Source organism: Typopeltis vanoorti, chromosome 1 (assembly GCF_054136105.1).
Source record: "Typopeltis vanoorti isolate ZY-2024b chromosome 1, IOZ_Tvanoo_1.0, whole genome shotgun sequence".
Taxonomy (NCBI): Eukaryota; Metazoa; Arthropoda; class Arachnida; order Uropygi; family Thelyphonidae; genus Typopeltis; species Typopeltis vanoorti.
Window position 1 is genome coordinate 12,427,655 of NC_143549.1, and position 27,059 is coordinate 12,454,713.

The 27,059-nt window shown below is 36.5% G+C and overlaps 1 protein-coding gene across 4 annotated transcripts in view; it reads right to left on the reverse strand.

The window, feature by feature from the left end:
• The window catches only part of LOC150109791 (uncharacterized), a 342,753-nt gene that overhangs the window by 100,211 nt on the left and 215,483 nt on the right, over positions 1–27,059 (reverse strand). For all 4 annotated transcript variants that reach the window (XM_090411378.1, XM_090411294.1, XM_090411217.1 and 1 more), the window contains one exon: positions 22,784–22,860. In XM_090411378.1, coding sequence (XP_090267504.1) covers positions 22,784–22,860 — 77 coding nt within the window. The remainder of the gene's footprint in view (positions 1–22,783; positions 22,861–27,059) is intronic.

Consider the following 27,059-nt stretch of genomic DNA (forward strand, 5'->3'; position numbering starts at 1 on the left):
ACCATATCTATTACAACAGCTATTCAATTTAGTCAGAGAATCTTGCAGACTTGTAGCGGATTTATTTAGAAGTATAACATCATCCGCATAAAGCAAAGAGCTGACATTAACATCTCCAATTTTGATATCAGGTTTAATACCACATTCCTTCATAATGTGATCCATATAGATAATAAATAACAGAGGGGATAATGTACATCCTTGTCTCACACCAGATTTAACATTAAACCATCTTCCTGTACTTCCTTCAATTCTAACTGCTGACTCACAACTCAAATAAAGACTAAGTATTGCTTGATATAATGCCCCATTGACACCATATAACTGCAGCGTATTGAATAGCTTCTCTCTTGGCACCTTGTCATATGCCTTTTCCAAATCGACAAAACTTAAATACAGATCTTTGTTATATTCCCATGCTTTCTCGACTATTTGTCGTAAAGTGAAGATCTGATCCTGACAGCCTCTATTTGGCCTGAATCCAGCTTGTTCTTCACCAAGCTTTTCTTCCACAATTCTTCTCAACCGTTTCTCAAGTATACTTGCATAGATCTTGCCAGGAACACTCAGTAGGGAAATACCTCTGTAATTCTCACATTCAGTTTTATTTCCCTTTATATATATGGGTACTATGAGAGCTCTACTCCAATCATCGGGAATTTGTCCCTCTGTCCAGGCTTTCTGAACTATGCAGTGCAGCCACTGTGAGACTCTTATACCACCATACTTCAGCATTTCTGGTCGAATATCATCTACTCCTGCTGCCTTTCCACATTTCAAGCCTTTGATGGCTTTTTCTACTTCAAGTATGGATATGTATTCTTGACTGCATGCCTGGTCAGTGTTTTTTATCACTGTGCTGTCATCACTGCTTGTTTCATTTAGCAGTTTTTCAAAGTAATTACTCCATACTTCAAGGATATCTTTTTCTCCTGTTTTCATTTCACCTTTATCATCTCTAATTCCTTTTACAGCACTCTTTCCTCCATTCCTAAGCTTCTTCAACAACCTCCAGAATATTTTGCCACCTTCTTGATATTTATTTTCTATATTCTTGCCAAAGTCCTCCCATGACTTTTGTTTAGCTAGTTTTACACACTGTTTAGCTTTCTTACGTTTGTCTCTGTATTCTGTAAGAGTAAAAGCTGACTTATTTGCCAGGAACTTTTGATATGCTTTCTTCTTTTCCTTCACTGTCTCTTTAACTTCCTGTGTCCACCAGGGAGTTCTGATTTTTTTTATCTTTGCACACAACCTCACCACATGCCTCTCTGACAGAATCAATCAATGTTTCCTTTAGAGTTTGCCACTGAATCTCCAAGGTTTGATTCCTGTTCTCAAACTCTTTCATTTTCTTTTCAATAATATTTCTGTATTTTAGTCTACAGTTTACATCTGAGAGCTGCTCAACTTTTATTCGCTTTAAAACTTTCTTACATGTTATTCTTTTCAATATGAAATTCAATTTTATCCTGCTCAAGACTAAATAGTGATCATTTCCAATTTCAAATCCTCTGTACACTCTGGTGTCCTGCACCAGGGAGAAAACATCACTATCAACAATAACATAGTCAATGAGACTTTTCTTATTCCTAGCCTCTTCTCTCCATGTGAATTTGTGCACATTTTTATGTTGGAACATGGTGTTAGTAATAACCAGTCCATGTCCTGAGCAGAAATCCAACAGATATTTGCCATTATTATTAGCTTTGCTCTTTTCTCCAAATTTTCCCAAAATATTTTTGTATGTCTCACAATCATTTCCTACTCTACTATTTAGATCCCCAACAAGGACCAACTTTTCCTTTTTCATTGTGTCAGTTGCTTTTTCTAAAGCCTCAAAAAATTCCTCCACTTCTACCTTAGTAGAACCTTCTGTGGGACCATAGGCACAAATAAGTCTCATTGTCCAGTTCCCCATTCTCATATTTGCCCACATTACTCTACTTGAGACTGACTGCCATTCAAGAAGATTAGCCTCGTATTTTGTGTTGAATACTATGGCTACTCCTTCTTTTCCTTGATTGTTATTACCTGAATATAACATTTTGTATTTATTGCTCAGAAAGATCTCACCAGTTTTGGTCTTTTTTGTTTCAGTCACCCCTATTATGTCAATCTGGTACTTATCTAATTCCTCAGCTAGCTCCATTTCTTTGCCATTCAGGCTTCTTACGTTGATAGTACCGATCTTTAACTCTGGTGATGTTGAGTTGGGGTTTGTTTTCAGATTTGTTCCAGTAGCTGACTTTTCGTTGTTCGCCCTGGTTCCCTGGCGAAAACAACGGGGACCTTGTTTAACCGGGCGACGCCCCAGCCGGCATGAAATTTTGTCATGTTGTACCATCATTTTTTATTTTGGTTTAACCAATAAGAATACAATTTGGTCGGCTAAATCCCAAATTGCCAGCCCATCCTCGTTCGTTCAGTATCAAAGTAGATACCCAACAGGGTGCACCACGAGAAGGTGAGGATTGGACATTAGGTCAGAAGCCCTGGTCGGTTCTCCGCATTCCTTTAAAGGCTATGTGGAGGTCTCCTCTCAGTTATACAGCTTTGACCCTTGAGCATCCCTCAATAAATATATTGAAGGCAATATATTAAATTATATATTAAAAATATATTAATGAGCCAAAAGGCTTCAGTCGGCAATGGAAAATTATATAAATCAAGTGGATATTAGATCCAGCATTATTTCAAAGCAGAATGTAGAAACTATGAATGTTTCATAAGGTAAATAAATTGACCAGAGTTTACGGGAATACACTCCTCAGCATTCAGGAGTTGACTTGGTATGAACCATTTAGAAGACATAGGTGCCACCCAAGTGTTTATATATTCGCATTTTAATGGTCCATTTTGATAAAGTTTCACTGACCTCACAGCTGTTTCGAACTGGTTGGTTCTCCTCAGAGATCAGGTAGAAACCTTAAGAAAGCAAAAACTCTTGTTCAGTACTAAGAAACTTGAAATGTCAGAGAGATGTATTTTTCTTAAGTCAACTCTCAGTGAGTAAAAGTAATTACTAAAACAAAGAGACAAAAAGCTTCAGTTTGACAATGTAAAATTACATAAATCAAGTGGATATTAGATCTAGAATTATTTCATTAGCCAACAGGCAAATATATAGATGCTTGGGCAATGTCTATGTAATTTACCTTAAAAAAACTTTCATAGTTTCCACATTTGGCTTTGAAGTAATGGTTGATCTAATATCCACTCAATTTATATAGTATTGAAGGCAATGCCATGAGGAGATCTATGTCTCCACCTTTGGCTAACTATTTTTTGAACCATCACAAAAGATATCTTGTTCTCATCCATTAATCTGCAACCCCCTCTCTTTGGTTTCATTACATTGATGATGTTTTGTTGCTTGGCCTCATTCTGAAAATGAACTTACTACTTTCCTACATTGGAAAAAGTATGGTAGGTTTCCATTTTGGACATTCATCTTACTCGCACAGCCCTCTGGTACTTGAACAACTAGTGTTTAAGTGAAAAACCTACCTTTACTGGCAGATCATCAAAAGCCTGCTCATCACACTGCTCAAAAAATTGGTGTTATTGAGTCATTAATTAATAGTGCATAATGTGGGCTCCTTTTGCTCAAGCTTACAACAAGAACATCAAGTCTTGAATAGAACTAAATCGAATGGTTGCAACCTTCATCAAATCCAGCAGATAACTAACTCCTATGTTTCTACATAGAAGGATTCTTCAACAGGTTGGTTGGTTGATTTATAGTTTACGCAAGAGAACAGCGAAGGTCATGCGCGAGTAGGAAAGACCACGAATCAGAATGGGATAGTTGTTATAAGGCATCAAAAGAGGGATGGGACAAATCGGCTTCTGCAATTCATGTATACTAATGCCAGAAGTATTAGGAACAAGAAGGAAGAATTTTTGACCTTGGTTGGCACTTCTAACCAAGGCATTAGTGGAACATGGCTGACAGAAGATGACACAGCTAGTGGGATTGAATGTGAGGGGTATGGTGTGTTCAGGAGTGACAGGGAGAATAAAATGGGGGGAGGAGTGTTATTGATGATAGCTGATGAGCTACAGCCAAGGAGAATAGAAGTGGAACTGCAGGATAGAGAAAAGAGCACATTTGAGGCTATTTGGTGTGAGACTAAAACTAGCAGAACAAAATATACAGTTGGGTGCTGCTATAGATCAGGTGATGGAATAGATGGAGGAGATAGTATGCATAAGCAAATAGAAGAAATGGGTGGAAGGAGGGTAATCATTATGGGAGATTTCAACTATGGTAACACTGATTGGAAGAAGGAGAGGACACATGAGAGGAAGGAATTGGATTTTATGCGGTTATTAAGGGATAACTATCTGCAACAGCATGTAATGGAAAATACTAGGGGTCAGAGAGTGCTTGACCTAGTAATTGCATCTGAGAATTTGGCTGTAACGAATATGACCACGTTGCCACCAACTGGTGAGAGTGATCATAGGGTCTTGACTTGGGAGGTGGCTAAAGGTGTGGAATTTACAATTAAAACAGGGTACATGTGGAATTATCGAGCTGGTAAGTATGAAAAGCTTAGGAGTTTGATTGGTTCAGTGCCATGGCATGTTCAACTGCAAGGGCTAGAAGTTGATAGTGCATGGGAGGCAGTTAAGAAGTGTTTGCATGAAGCAATGGCTGACTGTATACCTAGAGTCCGAATAATAAATCAAGTAGGGGTTAAATGGATGAATAACACCATTAAGCTTGAGCTGCAAAAATAGAAACAACTATGGAGGGAATTTAAGGAGAAAATTGACCAGCAAGCACATGAACGATATAAAGCACAGCCAGAAGGGTAACGAGTGCGGTAAGAAAAGCAAAAAGGGATTATGAAAGAACATTGGCCATGCAGGCTAAAGAGAATCCCAAACAGTTTTTTCGATATGTTGCAAGTAAAAGAAAAAATGTATATGGCAGAATGATTTTAAAGAATGCTGATGGTAGGGAGGTACCGAATCAGTTGATATAGTTGAATTACTGAGCAAGCACTTTGCAAGAATATATCATCCAGGTGGTGACATTGCAGAAATGAATGAACCAATAGATTATATGGGAATTGTGGTGAATGAAGTGGAGGTGAGTAGTCTATTGCAAAACATCAATATCAATACATATGTGGGATTGGATGGTATACCAGCTTGTGTCATACGTCAAACGGCTAAAGAATTGTCAGTACCCTTGACCATTTTTATTTAATTTGAGTCTTGGGTCTGGGTTAGTTCCGAGGGGGTGGAAAGAGGAGGAAATAGTTCCACTGAATAAAGGAGGTTCCAAGACTGCTGTTGTAAATTACTGACCAATTAGTATATCAGGAATCTTTGTCAAGGTCTTGGAGAAATTAGTCAAGAGAAGAATACAGGATTGGATAGACGAAAATAGGATACTGTATGGGGGACAACATGGTTTTGTGAAGGGTAGATCATGCCTCAATAACATGCTCATGCTTTATAACACAGTGACGGCTGAACTGGATAAGGGTAATGGGTTTACAGTGATTCTACTGGACCTTGCCAAGGCATTTGACAGGATACCACATAGAACTCTAATCAGTAAACTGGAGCAGATGGGGATGGATATAGGGTTGGTGAGATGGATAGGAGGGTGGTTGAGAGAGATACCAGAGAGTGGTTTACTCAGGAGTTGAGTCCAAAAGACAGCTTGTGACTAGTGGTGTGCCACAGGGTTCTGTTCTTGGAACACTACTTTTCAATTTGTTCATTAATGATATAGGAAAGGATCTGAGAGGAAGTGTTCACTTGTTTGCTGATGAAGCAAAGTTGGGTAGAGCAATTGTGAGTGCACAGGATGTCAAAATTTTGAAGGATGATTTGGATAGTTTGGAGGACTGGGCTAAGGAAAATGGATGTCAATTTAATGCGACAAAGTGTAAGGTTATGCATTTTGGGGTGAAAAGATTAGCAGCAGTATATCACATTGGTGGAACCGTACTCCAGGAGATTGATGAGGCCAGGGATTTGGGAGTGTTGGCGGATAGGGAATTGAAGTTTAGGGGCATATCGCAAAAGTGGCTATATCAGCTCATCAAATCACTTGGCTTCTGAAAAATACTTTAACAAGCAGAGACAAACAAGTTATTGTTCCTCTGTATCAAGCTTTGATAAGACCCCATCTAGACTACTGTGCCCAGAAATGGGTGCCAGAGTTTCTTCTTGATGGGGAGGAGGTGGAGAGGATCCAGAGACGAGTGACCAAAATGATAGCAGGTCTGTGGAATGAACCTTATGAGAACAGGTTGAAGATTTGTGGGTTGCAAAAATTGGTTGATAGGCGGAAAAGGGGTGATATGATTGAGACATTCAAATTACTGAATGGTTTCTATAAGATTAATCCAGAAGATATTTTTGAGAATAGGACTGGTGGTGGGAGGACTAGGGGCCATACATGGAAGCTGGGCAAGAATGTGGTTAGCAGGGGTGTTAGAGCTAGGTTTTTTTCTTGGAGAGTGGTGAATGAGTGGAATAAGCTGCGAGAGTCTGTTGTAGGTGCTATGACCGTGAATGAGTTCAAGGCGAGGTATGATAGATACTGTGTGAATGTCGAATAGTTGTTCTTGACATATTAGGGCCTCCCTCGATGAGTCTGTCAACTCCTTGGAGTTGCCCAAAATAATAATAATACCAAAGGTTACAGCAGTACACAAGGTAATATTAAATACACAGAGATAAATTAATAAATAATATGTATGTACAAAAATGAAGTGAAGCCATGCAGTACTGACATATAAATAAAATTTATAATCAAATGTATTTGTATAAATTCTTTGTAAAAAATTAAAAATGTCATGTAATTTGCCTGAATTCTGATAACATCTCCCTGAATGTATATGGCTTACCTAGATAGGTAAAAAGGTCATTCCTCTCTCGTTTGAAGTGCTGGCACTTCACCAAAATATGACAATATAAGAAGAGTGTTGCAATTTTCACACATAAGTGGGTCATCAGCCCTCAGTCGATAAGAATGTGAGAGATGATTGTGACCTATGCAGAGCCTAGCAAGAACAATGTCCTCTTTTCTCTTTCTACATTAACTAGACTCTCAACTTAATTTCAGGCTTAACATCATGCGATTGGTAATTGTTTCATGCCATGATGACTGATGAGTATAAATGGGCAAAAAAATTAGTGAGCTATCCTGTGTGCATTAACAATGGAGTATGATTTCTGTAGTTGACAAAGTGAGAGGATGCAGGATGGAGTGCAAACCTGTCATGGAGGAAATGCTGTTATCATTCATGCCAACAGATTGCACAGGCTCTTTTATATGCATACCAAAAGGATATATGACAGTTTTATGAATGTAATATTGAGCTTTCCAATGAAGAGAAAAGAGACTAGTCAATGTAGAATACTCTGAACAAGACTTTATTTTTAGGACATAATTAAGTTTCCATTTAAGTGACAGAGCCATAAAGAAAATTTGAAACAGTCTGAAAATGAACAAAACCTTGGAGTCTCAGTGGCAAACTCTGAAGAAGACATTGATTTAGCAATGTCTACCCTTGTCTACAAGGATAGAAAAAGTGGACACCATGATGCACACAGTAAGTCAAATAAGCAGTCCTGGAAAAGAAGAAAACATACCAAAAGTTCCTAGCAAATAAGTTGGCAGATGCCCTAAAAGAATAGAAAGAAAAATGTAAGACAGCCATGTGTGTAAAAGTAGCAAAAGTCACTGGAAGACTTTGGTAAGAATATAGAAAATAAATATCAGAAAGGTGGAAAAATGTTCTGGGTGCTATTGAAAAAGCTCAGAAATGGAGGAAAGAGTACTGTAAAAGCAATCAAAGATAATAAAGGTGATACGAAAACAGAGAATAAGGATATCCTAAATATGAAACAAGCAGTGAAAAAACGTAACAGAATATTTCCAAGAGGAATGCAAAGAGGAGTACACATCAATACTTAAAGTAGAAAAAAGCTATCAAAAACTTGAAATGTGGAAAGGCAACTATGGTAGATGATATTCAACCAGAAATGCTTACATATGGAAGTATAAAAGTTTTGCAGTAGTTGCACTGCATAATTCAGATGGCCTAGTGTCAGAAGGTCAAATTCCAGATGATTGGAATAGAGAGCTTTAATAGTTTCCATAAATTTGGAAGAGAAGCATGGTGAATAGCCAGCTGGATTTAGGCCAAATAAAGGTTGTCATGATCAGATTTTAACTTTATGACAAATAGTTGAAAATCATGGAAATATCATAAGGAATGTGTACTTAAGTTTTGTAGATCTGGAAAAGGCATATGCCAAGATGCACCGAGAGAAGCTTTTCAGAACACCACAATTATATGGGGTAGATAGTACATTACATAGAGCAAAACATAGTCTATATTTAAGTCAGCACTTAGAATAATAGCTATAAGAAATTTGGCATGTAATGTGATAAGAGATCTGAGATTCTTGCTTGAGGTTGTACGAAAGAAAATGCAGAGAGGAAAGAGTGAGTGAGTGAGTGAGTGTGTGTGTGTGTTGCCCAGGAATGATAGTGACGAGCTGAGCAAAAGAGCAGCAATAATGAATAGCATAATAGGTAGAATGTGTTAGAAGGGAGGATTGGAATATGTGCATGTTTGGAGGCATTTCAGGATAGAAAGGAACTGTATGCGAGAGACCGCTTGCATTTGAATGAGGAAGGACATAGGCATCTGGAGAGATTGCTGTTTTCTGAATGAGTTGGTGTGTCAATGCAGGAAAACTAGAATTCCCAGGGTGGATGGTAGCAGGGATGGCCTCTTGTGGGAATGGGTGTTTGGGGGAAGGGGGATGAATGACATCAGGTAACACTGAGTCCAGTGGGGTCTGGATGGAATAATCATAGGTATAGAAGCAGTGACATTTTTATGCTTTATACTAATGCCAGGAGCATCACAAATAAAGGAGAAGAATTAGTGGCGCTGGTAGCATCAGCCTGGCCCAAAGATTATTGGGATCTCTGAGATGTGGTTGAACAGAAAATGATATATTGATACAAAATTAATAATGGAAAAAACTCATGTACAAAGATTATTAATAGTATAACTTCAGTACATTAAACTCAAATTAAACAATAACTGACAATTCCATAAAGCGCCGCCTAAGTAGCTGGTGTAAGATAACTAAAAAGGTCAGTAACTTTCCTAAAAAAAAATCAATACGATAAAAAGTTAGGAAAGATTAGCTGATTTGTAAAGTACTATCTCCCATAAAGGGAATAGACATAAGCTGTCGGATCTGTTTAAGTTAGGAGAATGAAGTAGAGTTTCACATGTTTCTTTATAAAGACGTTCCATGAGAAACTGACTTTTGTGAAGAACTCTTGACTTTCTCCAATGAACTCTGTGTCTAGTGAAGATGGCATGTTCTGTAAGTCCAGACTTTTCAGGTTTAAAGTATTCAATATAAGATTGGTGCTCTTCTAGCCGAATAGAAACAGATCTTCCCGTTTGTCCAAAATAAGATAATCCACAAGAGCACGGAATCTGGTAGACACCTGGATGATTACGATTATCTTATTTCGGACAAATGGGAAAATCTGCTTCTATTGAAATTGATTTATTGAAAGAAAGATACTAATGTATCTTTCTTTCAATAATTCCTACTTATTACCTTTTCAATATGATTTATCTCTTAACTTTTATCTCACTATACTTATTACTGGCCGAATCCCTGACAAGAGTGAGGCTGTTGTTTTGTGAGATAAAGAAATGCAAATGGCAGAGGCCTATTTCTTTGTCTCAGCACTGGTTCCAACTCCTTAATTAAACTCAGAGAAAATTATTTATTAATGCTGCGTCACCCTGAATCTTAGATTATACAAAACATGTATGATCAAGGAGTCAGAACACAGTCAGCATTCACCCTTCTCAGCTATAATTTTCCAAACTTGCAGTCATGACCTGATAATATTTTAATTTTCCTGCCTTCGAGGTTCGCTATATTTTATGAGCAAGTGCAGTAGGATCTAAGTACAGGCAAGACAACATTTATAGTTAAACAAAACATTTTAATTACAAGTAGAATACATATAATACACTTTGAAGTACTGAGTTAATCATTTAATAAAATTTTGGTACAGCATTAGCACTCTTACATACAGATATTTATCCTATCCATAAAATTCTATCTGAGAAACTTAATAACATTTTATCACATAGTCTTGTTGTATCACTCTATTCGATCAAATCTCATTCTTAATATATATCAAAATCCATTCAAAATCTTCTCTGACAAATCTTATTCAATTTACATATATCTCAGGCCTAATTAAGAACTCTTGTATATCTCTCTCTCTCAAGGTGCATTTCATGAGACAATATTCTGTTTCTTTCTTAAATCTATCACTTAACAGTTCAAAGAGTCTCTTGTAGCACTTACAATAAAATCTTCTTATTCAATTCCATTAGTTAAAAGACAAAGTTTTCACCTTACCAATTTTCTGGTATGCTACTTTTCAGTATCTCGTCAGATATCTACCTACGTTGACCGCTTCACTTCACACTTTACTGGATACTCTTTACGATTTTCTCCACACTTCATTTTGGAAGATTTCTGTAGTTTTCCACTATCATGATCTGCTGGGCTTTTGTTTCTGACTGGTAAGTTCCCTTGGTCATTTGGTCGTAACTTCCTCGAACAAAAGAAACCCATGTGGAGGCTCCATACCAGCAGGACTTCCGAGGCACAGGAATACAGCAGCAAGAAAACGTCTAAAAGCCCAGTGTGCAGCATTACTGCTCCTTTTAAACAACTTTGTGCCACTTTTCTCTTTCGTCATTGATATCTGTGTCATATGTTCTCTATGTCACACGGCACTAAGCACCGCTTGCAGAATCCTCTCGTAACTTTCGTAGCATCACGGTGAAAGGGGGGGGGAGGCAATGTGCTACATAACAGATGTACCTGTACTCTCACTACGTGTTTCTGAAGCTGGTCATTTCACATTTTGTTTATTATCTCTCACCCAGCAAATGGTTAGTTATTTACATAGTATCTGAGACTAAGCAGCTATACACCAAAATATAATGAAATTTCACATTACAAAATAAGATAAGATATAAAACTAAAGGTAAAATTTCTATACAAGTGCTTCTACATTTCTGATAAATCGTTAATTCTTTTAAAAGAGTGATAACGATGTTAAGTCCGAGTGAAACATAATTTTCTTTAATATTCTGGTTCACTCTGATTTAACACAAGATATAGGTGGATTGATACAGTACAAAGTGTCTGATACAGTACAGTCTTTAATCTAGCAAAACAAGTGTACTTTTCCAAGTTGGCAGGAAAATGACCCAGAGGAAGACCAAGATATAGGTGGATTGATATGGTACAAAGTGCCTTAGACAATAGAAATATAAGATCTGATAATGTTGGAGTCTTCACAAGTAACAGACTGATTTGGAGGAAAATTGTAGATAGGGAGTTAGTGATGATGTAAATTTTTCATGTAGTACTATCATATTCTGTACACCCCTTGAGGTACATGTCAGGAATTTGATGATGATGAGGTATCTCCATGGAGTGAGAAAACTGACCACAGATGATCCATTATTTACACAATACCTATCATACCTCTCCTTAAACTCATTCATTGACAAAGCACTCACAATAACCTCTGGCATCCATTCACCATCCTCCAAGCAAAATATCTAGTCCTAACACCCTTAATCTCACTCATCATTTTACATCATTTCCATCGGTGACCCAAAGTACTTAGTCCTAATTGATAACCACACTTTTACATCATTTCCATTGGTGACCCTTTGTTCTCTCCCTTCCTGCCACATACTGAAAAACGTCTTCAGTGTTAACAATCCTATAAAATTCTTTGAATAACTTTATGCTTCTATCATGTCTCTTCTTTTTGCTCATCAGCTAGTTTTTGAAGCCCACAGATTGCCAATCTATTATCATTATCCCATAGATCTTCCACAATCTTTGTCACCAGCTTCTGGATCTTCTCCACCACTTCTTCATCCCCATGAAATATGGGTGTCAGATCTGTGCAGAGTAGTCCATATGTGGACTTATTAGTGCCATTTACCTTTGCCCATACTGCTAGTCAGTTGATTTATGTCTTCCTGCAGGATCTCTGTATCGCCTTCATTTATCATTGCTCTTCCTGATTTTGCATCATCAGCAACAACTGACTATTTCCTCTCAAACCATTTCCTATATCATGTACAAATTAAACAACAGAGGATCAAGTATAGAGCGATGTACCACAAGTCACCTGTCTTCTCCTGTACTCAACATGCTGTATTATAAAAAGTAAGCAAATTACTAATGCAAGATCTAGCTTTCCCAAAACCCTGTTGTCCCTTATAAAGTATCATATTCCTATCTACAGAGTCCTGAATTCTTTACTTAAATTAAGGGGATATTAAATCCCACATAGTTTTAAAACCGAATAAGAAACTCAAAGATTGAAGTTCTTTTCGCTATACACTTTGGTATTAGGTCTAGCTACTCACTGATGAAGCTTCAAAAAAGGCTGAAACCGGTCTGGGTAGTGACCTCCCTCCATAATGTAATAACAGCATACATTTCCTAGGAAATGTGTTATTACATTATGGAAAATACCTAAGAATAGTGATCTGAACTTCCCCCCCCCCCACCTTTGCAACGAGTTGCCCTGGTAATGTACTATGTACTAGGATCACTTGCATTGGCTAACGCTAGTGTCGCCGATACTTTATAGTTTACTATATTCGGCAAGAAACTCTCTGATTTCAATCTTTGAGTTTCTTATTCGGTTTTAAAACTATGTGGGATTTAATATCCCCTTAATTTAAGTAATGTTTTCATTGCCGAAATGAAGCTTATTAGCTCTTTATACTTAAATAACTTAATGGTTGCACCTGTTTGGAAAACTCGTTCGCGAAGTATATAAGTTCTTTTCGCTATACACTTTGGTATTAGGTCTAGCTACTCACTGATGAAGCCTCAAAAAAGGCTGAAACCGGTCTGAGTAGTGACCACCCTCCATAATGTAATAACAGCATACATTTCCTAGGAAATGTGTTATTACATTATGGAAAATACCTAAGAATAGCGATCTGAACTTCCCCACCTTTGCAACGAGTCGTCCGGTATTGTACTACGTACTAGGATCACTTGCATTGGCTAACGCTAGTGTCGCCGATATTTTATAGTTTACTATATTCGGCAAGAAACTCTCTGATTCCAATCTTTGAGTTTCTTATTCGGTTTTAAAACTATGTGGGATTTAATATCCCCTTAATTTAAGTAATGTTTTCATTGCCGAAATGAAGCTTATTAGCTCTTTAAACTTAAAGTCCCGAATTCTTTTTTTTCACCTATTTTTCAATTAGTATATGAGAATACGTATTATATTTATTGTGATGGAAATTCCCCGATTCCATTATCATATTTCTAAAACATCAACAGTAATGTATTTTGAATGCTGTAATTAGCACTTTGGGAATAAAAATCGGATAGCCCAAATGGATAACAAAATGGAAATGGAAAAAAAGGATTATGAACTGGATACGGATCGGAACAGTAAACATAAGAGGCATCAATCACAAGATCGAAGAAATACAAAAAGCTCTAACAGAAATGAAAATAGAAATAGCAGTAATTTCAGAAACAAAGAAAAAATCAAGACTCTACAGAACTTCAGGACTACAGTTTAATATACAGTGGAGTACCCAGCAAAAAACGAGCTGCTGCAGGTATAGAAACCATGATCAACAATAAATGGAAAGACCAAATTGAATCATATAACTGGATCTCTGAAAGAATAATAATGGCTATACTTCAATTAAATAAGAAATTTATTACAATGATAGGAATATATGCACCCAAAGAAGGAACAAAATCTGAAACAGAAGAATTCTATAAAAACATAATTCAGAACACAAATAAACAAGATTACTCAATCATTGCAGGTAATTTCAATGCTAGAATTGGATCAAATATATTTAAACATTTAATAGCTAATCAAGGAGGAAACACTATAAATAACAATGGAAGAGAACTCAGGAAATTTGTGGCCTATATAGCTTGAAAATCACCAAACAGCTTCTTTAAACATAAAGATATACATGGGAAGCCAGAGGATATAAAAGTATTATTGACTATATATTCAAAGACAGGAATGGAGCATTACTAACAGAAGAGCTGAAAATCAAAAACAGATGGAATACTGTGAAGAACTGTACAGCAGAGTGGATAAAGAAAATGTGGAGCCCTCTCACCAGGAAAATTTTGATTTGGAACCTCCTCCACTTAGGCATGAAGTTGAAAGAGCAGTTAAGCAGCTTAACAGCAATAAGGCCCCAGGTTCAGATGAAATCCCAGCAGTTAATTAAAGCTACAAGAGATGGAGGTATAAGAGTGTTCCATAGATTGATTACAAGGATATGGGAGACAGGATCATGGCCTAGAGACTGGAAGAAGTCAGTTTTCATACCACCACATAAGAAAGGTGATATGAAGGCATGCAAGAACTATTAGTTTAATATCTCATGCAAACAAAATTTTATTGAAGATCATGCTAAATAGGATTGAGGTCAGAGTTGAGGCAGAGGAACCAAGTTCCAAGGAACAAGCAGGTTTTAGGAAAGATAAGGGCACCAGTGATCAGATCCTTTGCCTTAGACAGATTATAGAGCATAGAGACAGAATATAAAGAATATCCCTCTGGTAATATGTTTCTTAGACTATGCTAAAGCTTTTGACTGTGTTCAGCATGTGAAACTGTGGGAAGTAATGAAAAGAATGGGTTTTCCTCAACACACTCAGGTTGATAGGCAACTTGTACAGGGAGCAAGAAGCCACAGTAAGAACAGGTGTTGGATTGACTGACTGGCTTCAAGTTGGAAAAGGAGTTATGCAAGGATGTTTATTTTCTCCTCACTTGTTTAGTATATATGTGGAGGACATCATGCGTGAAGCACTGGATGAGCTCAGGACAGGAATTAGGATAGGAGGTTGAATGATCAGTAATCTGAGGTATGCTGATGATACAGTACTCTTTTGTAATGACATGAAAGAACTAGGACTAATTCTTGATAAAGTTAACAAGATCAGTAATAACAGAGGACTTCAACTCAATCCTAGCAAGACAAAGATTATGGTTCTCAAAGGAAATACAAACAGAGAAGCTCTTGAGAAACAAGTCTACCTTAATGGAGAAAGAATCGTGGAAGTCAGCAAGTTTGAGTACTTGGGATCCATTATTAATGTGAAGAATTGCTGTTCAGAAGAAGATTAGGAATGGCTAAAACAACAGTCAGAGACATGTCTAAAATCTGGAAGGATGGATCTATTTGCAAGGGAATAAAGTTGAGGATTTTGGATGCAGTTGTTTTTCTAACAGCAACTTATGGATTTCGAACCTAAAGAAGTCAGATAAAAAAACGATATCTCCTTTTGAGATTGGTGTTACAGAAGGCTGTTGGGGATATCATATACTGAAAGGTGTACAAATGAATGAGTGTTAGAAAAGATCAGTAGAACTTTAAGACTCTTTAGGGATATCATCATCATCATCAAATTCCTGCCATGTACCCTCAAGGGGTGTACAGGATATGACAGTACTACATGAAAAAATTACATCATTACTAACTTCCTATCTACAATTTTCCTCCAAATCAGTCTGTTACTTGTCAAGACTCCAACATTATCAGATCTTATATTTCTATCGTCTAAGGCACTTTGTACTGTATCAATCCACCTATATCTTGGTCTTCCTCTGGGTCGTTTTCCTGCCAACCTGGCAGAGAACACTTGTTTTGCTAATCTTTCCTCTCCCATTCTATTTAAGTGACCATACCATCTGAGATTAGCTCTGCTAACGCATTCCTGGATGCTGACAATGTCAAGTTCTTTCCTAATATCCTCATTTTTAATATGATATTGCCATTGATGCCATCTGTTCATGCCTATAATCTTTCTCAGGACTCTCATATCTGCGGTCTCTAGTCTTTGGTCAAGTGTTTTACTTCTGACCCAGCTCTCAGATCCATAAGTTAAAATTGGTTTGAACACAGTCTTGTATACAGCTAATTTAGTGTTCCGACTAATTTCTTTCTTATTCCATATGAATTTATTCAATTGACTTCCCACGATACCAGCTTTGCTGATTCTGTTGTCTATTTCTATGTTTAGTTTACCATCTTCAGTAAAAATTGTGCCTAAGTAGCTGAAATGTTTTACTTGTTCCACAGGTTCTCCATTCACAACCCAGTTGACATTTTCAATGATTCTGCCTATTTTCATTGTCTTTGTCTTTTTATTGCTGACCTTCATACCATATCTATTACAACAGCTATTCAATTTAGTCAGAGAATCTTGCAGACTTGTAGCGGATTTATTTAGAAGTATAACATCATCCGCATAAAGCAAACAGCTGACATTAACATCTCCAATTTTGATATCAGGTTTAATACCACATTCCTTTATAATGTGATCCATATAGATAATGAATAACAGAGGGGATAATGTACATCCTTGTCTCACACCAGATTTAACATTAAACCATCTTCCTGTACTTCCTTCAATTCTAACTGCTGACTCACAACTCAAATAAAGACTAAGTATTGCTTGATATAATGCCCCATTGACACCATATAACTGCAGCGTATTGAATAGCTTCTCTCTTGGCACCTTGTCATATGCCTTTTCCAAATCGACAAAACTTAAATACAGATCTTTGTTATATTCCCATGCTTTCTCGACTATTTGTCGTAAAGTGAAGATCTGATCCTGACAGCCTCTATTTGGCCTGAATCCAGCTTGTTCTTCACCAAGCTTTTCTTCCACAATTCTTCTCAACCGTTTCTCAAGTATACTTGCATAGATCTTGCCAGGAACACTCAGTAGGGAAATACCTCTGTAATTCTCGCATTCAGTTTTATTTCCCTTTTTATATATGGGTACTATGAGAGCTCTACTCCAATCATCGGGAATTCGTCCCTCTGTCCAGGCTTTCTGAACTATGCAGTGCAGCCACTGTAAGACTCTTATACCACCATACTTCAGCATTTCTGGTCGAATATCATCTACTCCTGCTGCCTTTCCACATTTCAAGCCTTTGATGGCTTTTTCTACTTCAAGTATGGATATGTATTCCTGACTGCATGCCTGGTCAGTGTTTTTTATCACTGTGCTGTCATCACTGCTTGTTTCATTTAGCAGTTTTTCAAAGTAATTACTCCATACTTCAAGGATATCTTTTTCTCCTGTTTTTATTTCACCTTTATCATCTCTAATTCCTTTTACAGCACTCTTTCCTCCATTCCTAAGCTTCTTCAACAACCTCCAGAATATTTTGCCACCTTCTTGATATTTATTTTCTATATTCTTGCCAAAGTCCTCCCATGACTTTTGTTTAGCTAGTTTTACACACTGTTTAGCTTTCTTACATTTGTCTCTGTATTCTGTAAGAGTAAAAGCTGACTTATTTGCCAGGAACTTTTGATATGCTTTCTTCTTTTCCTTCACTGCCTCTTTAACTTCCTGTGTCCACCAGGGAGTTCTGATTTTTTTATCTTTGCACACAACCTCACCACATGCCTCTCTGGCAGAATCAATCAATGTTTCCTTCAGAGTTTGCCACTGAATCTCCAAGGTTTGATTCCTGTTCTCAAACTCTTTCATTTTCTTTTCAATAATATTTCTGTATTTTAGTCTACAGTTTACATCTGAGAGCTGCTCAACTTTTATTCGCTTTAAAACTTTCTTACATGTTATTCTTTTCAATATGAAATTCAATTTTATCCTGCTCAAGACTAAATAGTGATCACTTCCAATTTCAAATCCTCTGTACACTCTGGTGTCCTGCACCAGGGAGAAAACATCACTATCAACAATAACATAGTCAATGAGACTTTTCTTATTCCTAGCCTCTTCTCTCCATGTGAATTTGTGCACATTTTTATGTTGGAACATGGTGTTAGTAATAACCAGTCCATGTCCTGAGCAGAAATCCAACAGATATTTGCCATTATTATTAGCTTTGCTCTTTTCTCCAAATTTTCCCAAAATATTTTTGTATGTCTCACAATCATTTCCTACTCTACTATTTAGATCCCCAACAAGGACCAACTTTTCCTTTTTCATTGTGTCAGTTGCTTTTTCTAAAGCCTCAAAAAATTCCTCCACTTCTACCTTAGTAGAACCTTCTGTGGGACTATAGGCACAAATAAGTCTCATTGTCCAGTTCCCCATTCTCATATTTGCCCACATTACTCTACTTGAGACTGACTGCCATTCAAGAAGATTAGCCTCGTATTTTGTGTTGAATACTATGGCTACTCCTTCTTTTCCTTGATTGTTATTGCCTGAATATAACATTTTGTATTTATTGCTCAGAAAGATCTCACCAGTTTTGGTCATTTTTGTTTCAGTCACCCCTATTATGTCGATCTGGTACTTATCTAATTCCTCAGCTAGCTCCATTTCTTTGCCATTCAGGCTTCTTACGTTGATAGTACCGATCTTTAACTCTGGTGATGTTGAGTTGGGGTTTGTTTTCAGATTTGTTCCAGTAGCTGACTTTTCGCTGTTCGCCCTGGTTCCCTGGCGAAAACAACGGGGGCCTTGTTTAACCGGGCGACGCCCCAGCCGGCATGAAATTTTGTCATGTTGTACCATCATTTTTTATTTTGGTTTAACCAATAAGAATACAATTTGGTCGGCTAAATCCCAAATTGCCAGCCCATCCTCGTTTGTTCAGTATCAAAGTAGATACCCAACAGGGTGCACCACGAGAAGGTGAGGATTGGACATTAGGTCAGAAGCCCTGGTCGGTTCTCCGCATTCCTTTAAAGGCTATGTGGAGGTCTCCTCTCAGTTATACAGCGTTGACCCTTAAGCACCCCCTTTAAGGATATTGACAGAAGAAAGTTAAAATATTTTGGACACATAGAAAGGATGGAAGGGGTACTTCTCACAAAAATAATAAGCCAAGTTCCTGGGAAAATAGAAAGGGGTAGAAATGAGATGGATGGATGGAGTGATGTGTGGAGTGATTGATCTTCAGAGAGTTGAGGCCGCCAGAAAAGCATACAACAGGACTATATGGGAAGGCCTGGTGTGGAAGATCATGAGCATTGGAATGATTATATGGCATCTGTGGATGCCCAGTGAACTATGGATAGATAGGCTATATAATAGTGGGTGAAAAACTAAAGAAGTTGGTAAGAAATTGCAGCGTATACAGAGGATGAAATATTGACTCAGACCACTATTATTAATCAGTACTATTAAGATCCCAAACCAGAGAAATAGAAACAATACAAGAATACAAAAACAAAAGCAGGAGCAATTTAAAATAGAACTGTTACAGCAAGATAGTATCAGAAAACTATATCAAAGAAGACTTACAAATCATACAAAGAAAATAATTTAAGATACAGATACAGAAAATGAATGGCAAAACATTAAACAAATAGTAAAACAAGCAGCACATGAAGCCATAGGAACAAAACTGCGAAGAAAAAGGAAAGGGCTAAGAACCTGGAATCCAGAAATAAATCTTTAATATGAAAGAAAAAAGAAATCTATCTTAAATGGTTAAACAACAGAACCATAGGAAATTAAACAGAATATAAAAGAATCAGAACAATAACAAGAAGAGAAACCAGGAAAATCAGAAGACAAGACTGGGAAAAATTTGTATCAAGATTAGAGCATGACATAAATGGACCTCAACTAAAGAGCTATAAAATCATTAAAAAATGACTCAAGAAACAAAGGATAATCTACAATTAGATGGCCCCTTCACAAAAGAATGGACCAATCACTACACCCAGCTTCTAAACAATAATAATCAAATTGAAACAAAACAAGTAATAAGTCATGAAACAAATGAAGAACCAATAGAGTTAAATGATCTAAAGAAAACAATGGGAAACTAAAAAATAGAAAAGCTACAGGAGAAGATGGAATAAATTCAAAACAATACAAATACAGCTCTCAATTACGATTAATTAAACTTCTATTCTTGTGGGATGTTAGACAGCAATAGACAAGCATATTCAAAAAAGGAAACAGAAAGGAGTGCAGAAACTACAGAGGAATATCCTTATTAAATACATGCTATAAAATATATCTAGATATAATTAACAGTAAATTAACACCATAGGCTGAGGAAATTATTGAAGAAGAACAATGTGGCTTTAGGAAAGGAAGATCCTGCACAGATTCCACTCAAACAAATTATAGAATTTAACCTGCCAACATATATGGCCTTCCTAGATTATGAGAAAGTATAATCAAATCAATAGAACAAAATTAATCAATATACTGTATGAATTGAAAGCTCCACCTTGCACCACAAAAGCAATAGAACCACAATAGCAAATATAATGGAAAGGAAGCTATATTAAAATTAAAATTAATAATGAAACAACAGAAAAAATTAAAACCAACAGCAGTCTCATTCAAGGAAGTGGATTATCACCAATACTCTTCAATATATATATATATATATATATATATGGAAAAAATTTCAAGAGAATGGAGGGGGAAAAAAATCATAGGAATTTAAAATAGGAAATAAAGAATTAAACAGCCTTTTGTATGCTGATGATCAAGTTATTTTTGCTGCAAATGAAGACCAACTTCAGAAAAATCAACATGTATTGAATAATAATAATAATAAATTTAGTTTAATCCTTTATCCAAGTATATGCAAACAAAGTTTGCACCTGAAAGTATCTTCAGGACTGGGGTAAAGTGGTACAACACTGGGCAACTCGTTGCAAAGGTGGAGCAAGCTAACATCATTCCTATCTCAGTATCTCCCATAATGTAAAACACATCTCCTTGCGGTTATGTATAATGTTATGCATTAAGGGTAGGGCCACTACCCAGACTAGTTTCGACCTTTATTGAGGTCTCTTCAGTGGGAGCCAGGCCCAAGTGGAGATACCAGGCAGAAGCATTAGCAAGGTCATCTCTACCTATAGGAGTTGCCAAACGGTGTGCCACCTTTTTATTAAATTACTCTGGATTTAGAGAAAGATGTTGAAAGTTTATTTTTCACTTGGTCAGACTATAATAAATTTAGTTTAATCCTTTATCCAAGTGTGTGCAAACAAAATTTGCACCTGAAAGTATCTTCAGGACTGGGGTAAAGTGGTACAACACTGGGCGACTCCTTGCAAAGGTGGAGCAAGCTACCAACACTCCTATCTCAGTATCTCCCACAATGCAAAACACATCTCCTTGCATATATGTATAATGTTATGCATTAAGGAAAGGGCCACTACCCAGACTAGTTTCAACCTTTATTGAGGTCTCTTCAGTGGGAGCCAGGCCCAAGTGGAGATACCAAGGTGTCGTCTGGTGGTACAACACCGGGTACGCCCAGTGGTACAACACCACTCAATCAAAAAATGAAAATTCCAGATATGAGTATTTCCAAATAAATTAGAGGTGGAAGAATGAGATAAAAATAAACATTAAAAATGAAGAGATCAGAAGATAACTTGATCTCTTCATTGTTAATATTATTATTACATGACACCTCCAAAAAGTTCAAAGACTCATCAAGGGAGGACACTTACTTTACAACTCTTTCTCCACCACTTCATCCACCCAAAACTTCCACTACCACTATCATCTACACCAATGGCATTTATTGGCTACCACCACATTTCACAAACCATCACAAGCATCCATGCCCCTGGCAGGATTTGGACCCCACAGCCTTTAGGCTGAAGATATTATAGAATGTGTGGTGACATACACTAATCTAAGATAACATAGTCACTTAAATGTTTAAAGCAAAAATTAAAAGAGATCAAGAAAATCAAGAACAATATGTATTAATTCAGTTAATCCTTTCTTTATGTGGTGATCAACATTTGTTTTAATAAATTATGGAGAAAAACACTATGTTAGTAATAATTTCAGTTTAATATAAACCAAAATGATAACCTGATATCTTGAACTTCATATCAAGGTCATCTGTAACACACACACTGTATATACAAAGAAACAAGCCACTTTACATACACATAGTATGCTAAAGTCACACTAAACAGGTCAACTATTAACACTTTTGACCTGACATTTGGATTGGCTAGAAATTACTAACAGATAAATTAACAAAAGTTATGCTAGAGCACAGGCCAAAAGTAACTAATCAGAATGTATTAAGTTGGAGTGGGTTAGAGTAATAATGGAGAGGAGACACTAGAGAAATTACTAAATAAAATAAAGTGACAAGTATGATTTATCGTGTAACTTGTTTTTATAGTATGTTCAAAAATTACTAACTGTAAATTTGAAATTCTAAAAGCAAAAATTTTATGGCTGCAGTTATGGGGTGGGTGCATTCTCTTTGACCACCCACACCCACCTGCGCACAGCTTAGAGGCACCACTGGGAACAATGCCATAATGTTTTAATTACGTCTTTGAGCTGATGAAATTTTAAGATTTCATTATTGCTTTTTTTTGCAATATTTTATTTATTCTCTTACTAAATATATTGTCTAACTTGACAGCAAAAATACTGATAAGAGTCATTTCATTTAAAAAATCTTGCCCTCCATTTTATCATGTCAAACAACATGGTATCATATATTACTATAGCAAACTCAAACCTGGAAAATTGCTAGTGAATGTCATACAATTCGAAGATTTGCATGACATTCACAGAGGATTTGAAAGAATTTTCAGAGTTTATTATTTCGAGTGAGTTTGTTGTTTGCTATAGTGAGAATCTACTGTAATATCCAACATACTGCATAATCTGTACAAAAATAGACACATACCTAGATGGTGAATTCAAAGACACCACCAAAACAGCTGCAAGTGCCCACTCTACAACTAATTTATTAATGAATTCACCCTATATTAGAAAAAAATTACTTCATTGTCATTCATAATATTACACCATATTATTACAGCAACACAAAAATGACAATTTCATTATTTATTAAAACAGACAAAAACTAGTAATGCTGTAAAATTTTGGAAAGAAATATTTTTTCTGGCAACTTATTTAAATCATGTAATTTAAATATCTTAAATAAGAAACATCCTACAAGATATCACTTACTATTATTCACAGAGACACAAGAGTCAGGACTCTTCCAGGAAGGACACATATTACCCAGATGTCACACCTTTCATTGAATTTGTTCATGACACCTGCACTCACTGTATCCAAAAGCAAGGCATTCCAATCACATATCAATTCATGAGAGGAAAATCTGGCTCTCATTCTCAACTTCCACAGATGCCTTCTCATTCTCTTCCCAACCTCCATATAATTCAATTTACTGGTATTCCATAGGCCCTTTCAAAGTTTGTAGATCTCTATCATATCACTCTCTCTTTCTCCTGTTTGTTAATGTCTGTAAGCTACTGTATCTACATTGCCATGGAAACCAGAACACCAGATCTGTGCACAATAGTATAAGAGGTCATATCAATGCATTCTAGCAAAATGTCTTTCTTATCCTTACATTCAATGTACATTTTATCATTGCAATTATCCTCTGAGCTGCATTTGCAATCTTTCTGCCACCTACATATGAGTGTGAGCACCATGCACACTCAGCAATTATTTTTTCCCATATTTTCTTTTACTTGCAGCATAGCAGTTAAGTTCCTTTGGAGCTTTAACATGCAGAAGCAGTTTCTTTATATGCCCAGACTTAGCTCTCCATACAATACTAGGAACCCTTCTGGCCTGTGCCTTATAATTTTAATAACTGACATCATCCTTCTGCATCATCTTTTTTATAAGTATCTCTTGCTTAATAAGATTGCAGATCCCTGTTCATTCTTCAAACTCCAGGGACATGTTCTGATACTGCAGCATTGAGGTATTTTTTTAACACTTTTCATGTACTGCCAATATCCTTCCCATCAGGCAACTGATACTACAGGACCAAATCTAGAGTTCTCCTAAAGTATAGAGTATAGATTGTTCAACTCTGGGTCATCGAGCAAAATCTTTGTTGTCAGACAAATAAAAACTTCACAATGAACTCAAACACCTTCAAAATACCTTCAAGAACAATGGATACTCTAGAACTATAAATAGAATATTGTTTAACTGTCACTATCAACAACACAATGAAGATACAACCAATTCCAAATTCCAAAATTTTAAGGAAATACAATATGAAGACTTTTTTTCACTACTTTCTTTGCTCAATCTTAAACAGTCCAAAGGATAGACATAATAATCTTCAGTATCCTGATGTCTATCAAGTTCTCTGCAATTGTGGTAAACCATACTATGGTCAAATGGAAAAATCCATCGAACTCTTCCTAGAAGAGCATCAAAGAGACATCTCCTACAACAGAACTTGAGCCAACGCCTCGTCCAGCCATGTATTATTTTTGGCAAACTCTAACGAAGAAAGCCTCCCAGATCAAATACGCTGGGATTTAACTAACAACGTTCATGGATGTTATTACGGTTATGACGAATTAGAGAGACGGATTCTAGAATCTAAGGAAATCGTTCTTGACCCCGTTCATACTAATAGCAACCTAAGCTATAGTTTGCCAGACTCTGCTATTCAATACTGGAGATCGCAAGACCTTACATGCAACAGCCAGAGTTCGTTTCGTTCTTCAATTTAAATGTTAACTTCTGTTATTTTATACGTTCTGTGATGTAGAAATCCACTACTTGTATGGTTCTCTCTGATATTTTTTATGTCCTTTTCACTTGCACCTGACGAAGTCTGTTCATCTACTTAATTAATATACACAACTAGTTTCGTCTGTTCTCAGACGAAACTAGTTGTGTATATTAATACAGTTTAACTAAAAACCTCGGTTTTCAGTCACTCACTCACTCACTCACTCACACACACACACACGTACGCACGCACACTGTTTTTTTTTTTTTTTTTTTTTTTTAATTTAGTTTTGAGATGGTCTGGAGAGCCTGCTCTAGAGACCAAACACAAAACTTTTTCAAGCCGCCTCAGGCAACTCTATTAGGTGGGATTGGTGACCTCACACTGGGTGATGAAATTCATCTTCTGACTAAACACTATCAAAAACATCCGAACAGAATTTGAATCTGCATCCTGTTGAATGGAGAGCAGACACGCTAACTACATGGGCAACCAGGCTGAATATATACAAGATATGCAACTATAACTAGACTAAGAGAAAACTAAAAGCAATAAAGTAGTAAGATTTTTAATTGATTTTAATTTATTTCTTAACACAGTTAAGAAATAAATAAAAATTAAATTAAATTTAAAAAAAAAAAAGAAAAACAACTAGATTAAATAGCATATATACAACAATTAGAGAATATGATGAAGAATATGATTAGGCTAGGATCATGGTGTAATGGTTGATAGGAATTTGAAGTTCAAAGGTCACATAGTAAAAGTTTCAAATATAACTGAGGATAATTGCGATGTTGACGTGAACCTTGACATGTAAGGATAAGGATCGTATCAAGTTCTTTATAAGAACTTGATACAACTACACCTGGATTATTGTGCACAGATTTGGTCTTGTGGGTTCAAAGGGGATAAAGCTATGGAAATGGTGCAAAGAAGAGTTACAAAGATTGTAACTCTCATATCTGGATTATGGGATTTAGAGTATGAAAAGAGATTGCAAGTATGTGGATTACAGACTCTGGTTAACAGGAGAAAGAGGAGTGATATGATAGAGGTATATAAACTTTTGAATGGGTGTTATAGGATCCAGAAAATTCACCCCCTGTAGATGAGTAAGCTATAAAAATGTAAATAATACACCTAATTTTTTAATAATTCTAATTTATTTTGTTTTAATAGAATAAATGCACATTATTATTGTTTAAAACTCGAAGTTGTATGTAAGGCCTCTAAGGTAATCATTACATTACGATTTTAAAAATCTTGGACTATCGTTTTGATTCTAGCAGAAATTGCAGCATACTTCTTGTTTCTTTGATTGCCGAATTACCAACAATTCGTTGTGTAATTTCGAAATTGTGCTCCCTTGTTTCTTTAAAGAATCAATGAATCGATAAATATTTGGGAATAAAGTAGCACAAGTTTCTTGAAATTTCCTGTGCCGCCCCTCCACACCATTGTTGGTAGGTTGCTGATCATCCAGTGTTTGTGTGTAAACATTCCACAATTCGATGGCAAAGATGGGTAATTGCCGGCCTCTCCGTTGTCTTCTTCCAACATATGTATCTTCAAAGTAGTTTGCAATCACCATAGCTTAAGTGGGGAAATCATCAGCTTCAACTAAATCTTCAAATGCTTGCATAACGTTGGCAAAAGGAATAAATGCCAATACCGGAATCATTCGAATCCGACTAGCAATTTCATGGTCTTGTTCGTATCAGGCTTTTAAACCTTCATTCTGTACCTTTTGCCAAACGCTTTAGAAAAGATGAAAAAAAAAAAAAACAACCGGTATTTATAATACCAGGAAATTCTTGTTGGAAGGCTTGCATGGCACTTTGTTCAAAATCTGTCATAAGTCGCTGGGGTTGGAGACCCGGTTGTAGATTTTTAACTTCTTGAAGCAACTTGATGTATGTGGCATGAGTTTTGTTTGCCAGAAGCGCATAGCCCACTGGAATAACTGTATTGAATTGAACCACATGAATTGTATACAGCTGCTGGAAATGCGTGGGTACTGTGCTAAAAGTTGCATCAGAAAACCACTCCTGGCTATGCACTAATAACTGAAGATTGTTACTAGTGGAAAAAATAAGCATGCAAACAGGGAGCAGTCCATCCTGAGAATCATACATCAAAAACTGTTGTACATTGCCATCAATAATAATTTCTTGATAATTTTGTAGAATTACTAGGTCCTGGAGATTGCTCGGTAAAGACCACTGTTGCATCGAACATGACGAATGGTTCGTTTAAGTGAATCCTTTTTAGGAAGTAACACCGTGACATTGGCATGAGCCTCTGCAATTACTGATGCAACAATTTGCTGTGGCCGTTCATTCATGTTGTTGCTGTATTTGACCAATCAATTGCAGTGCTTCTGACCTTGTAGCTTGAGCTGCAAGGTTATGTTTTGTTACGACTTTCACAACTGGGCCTTTCA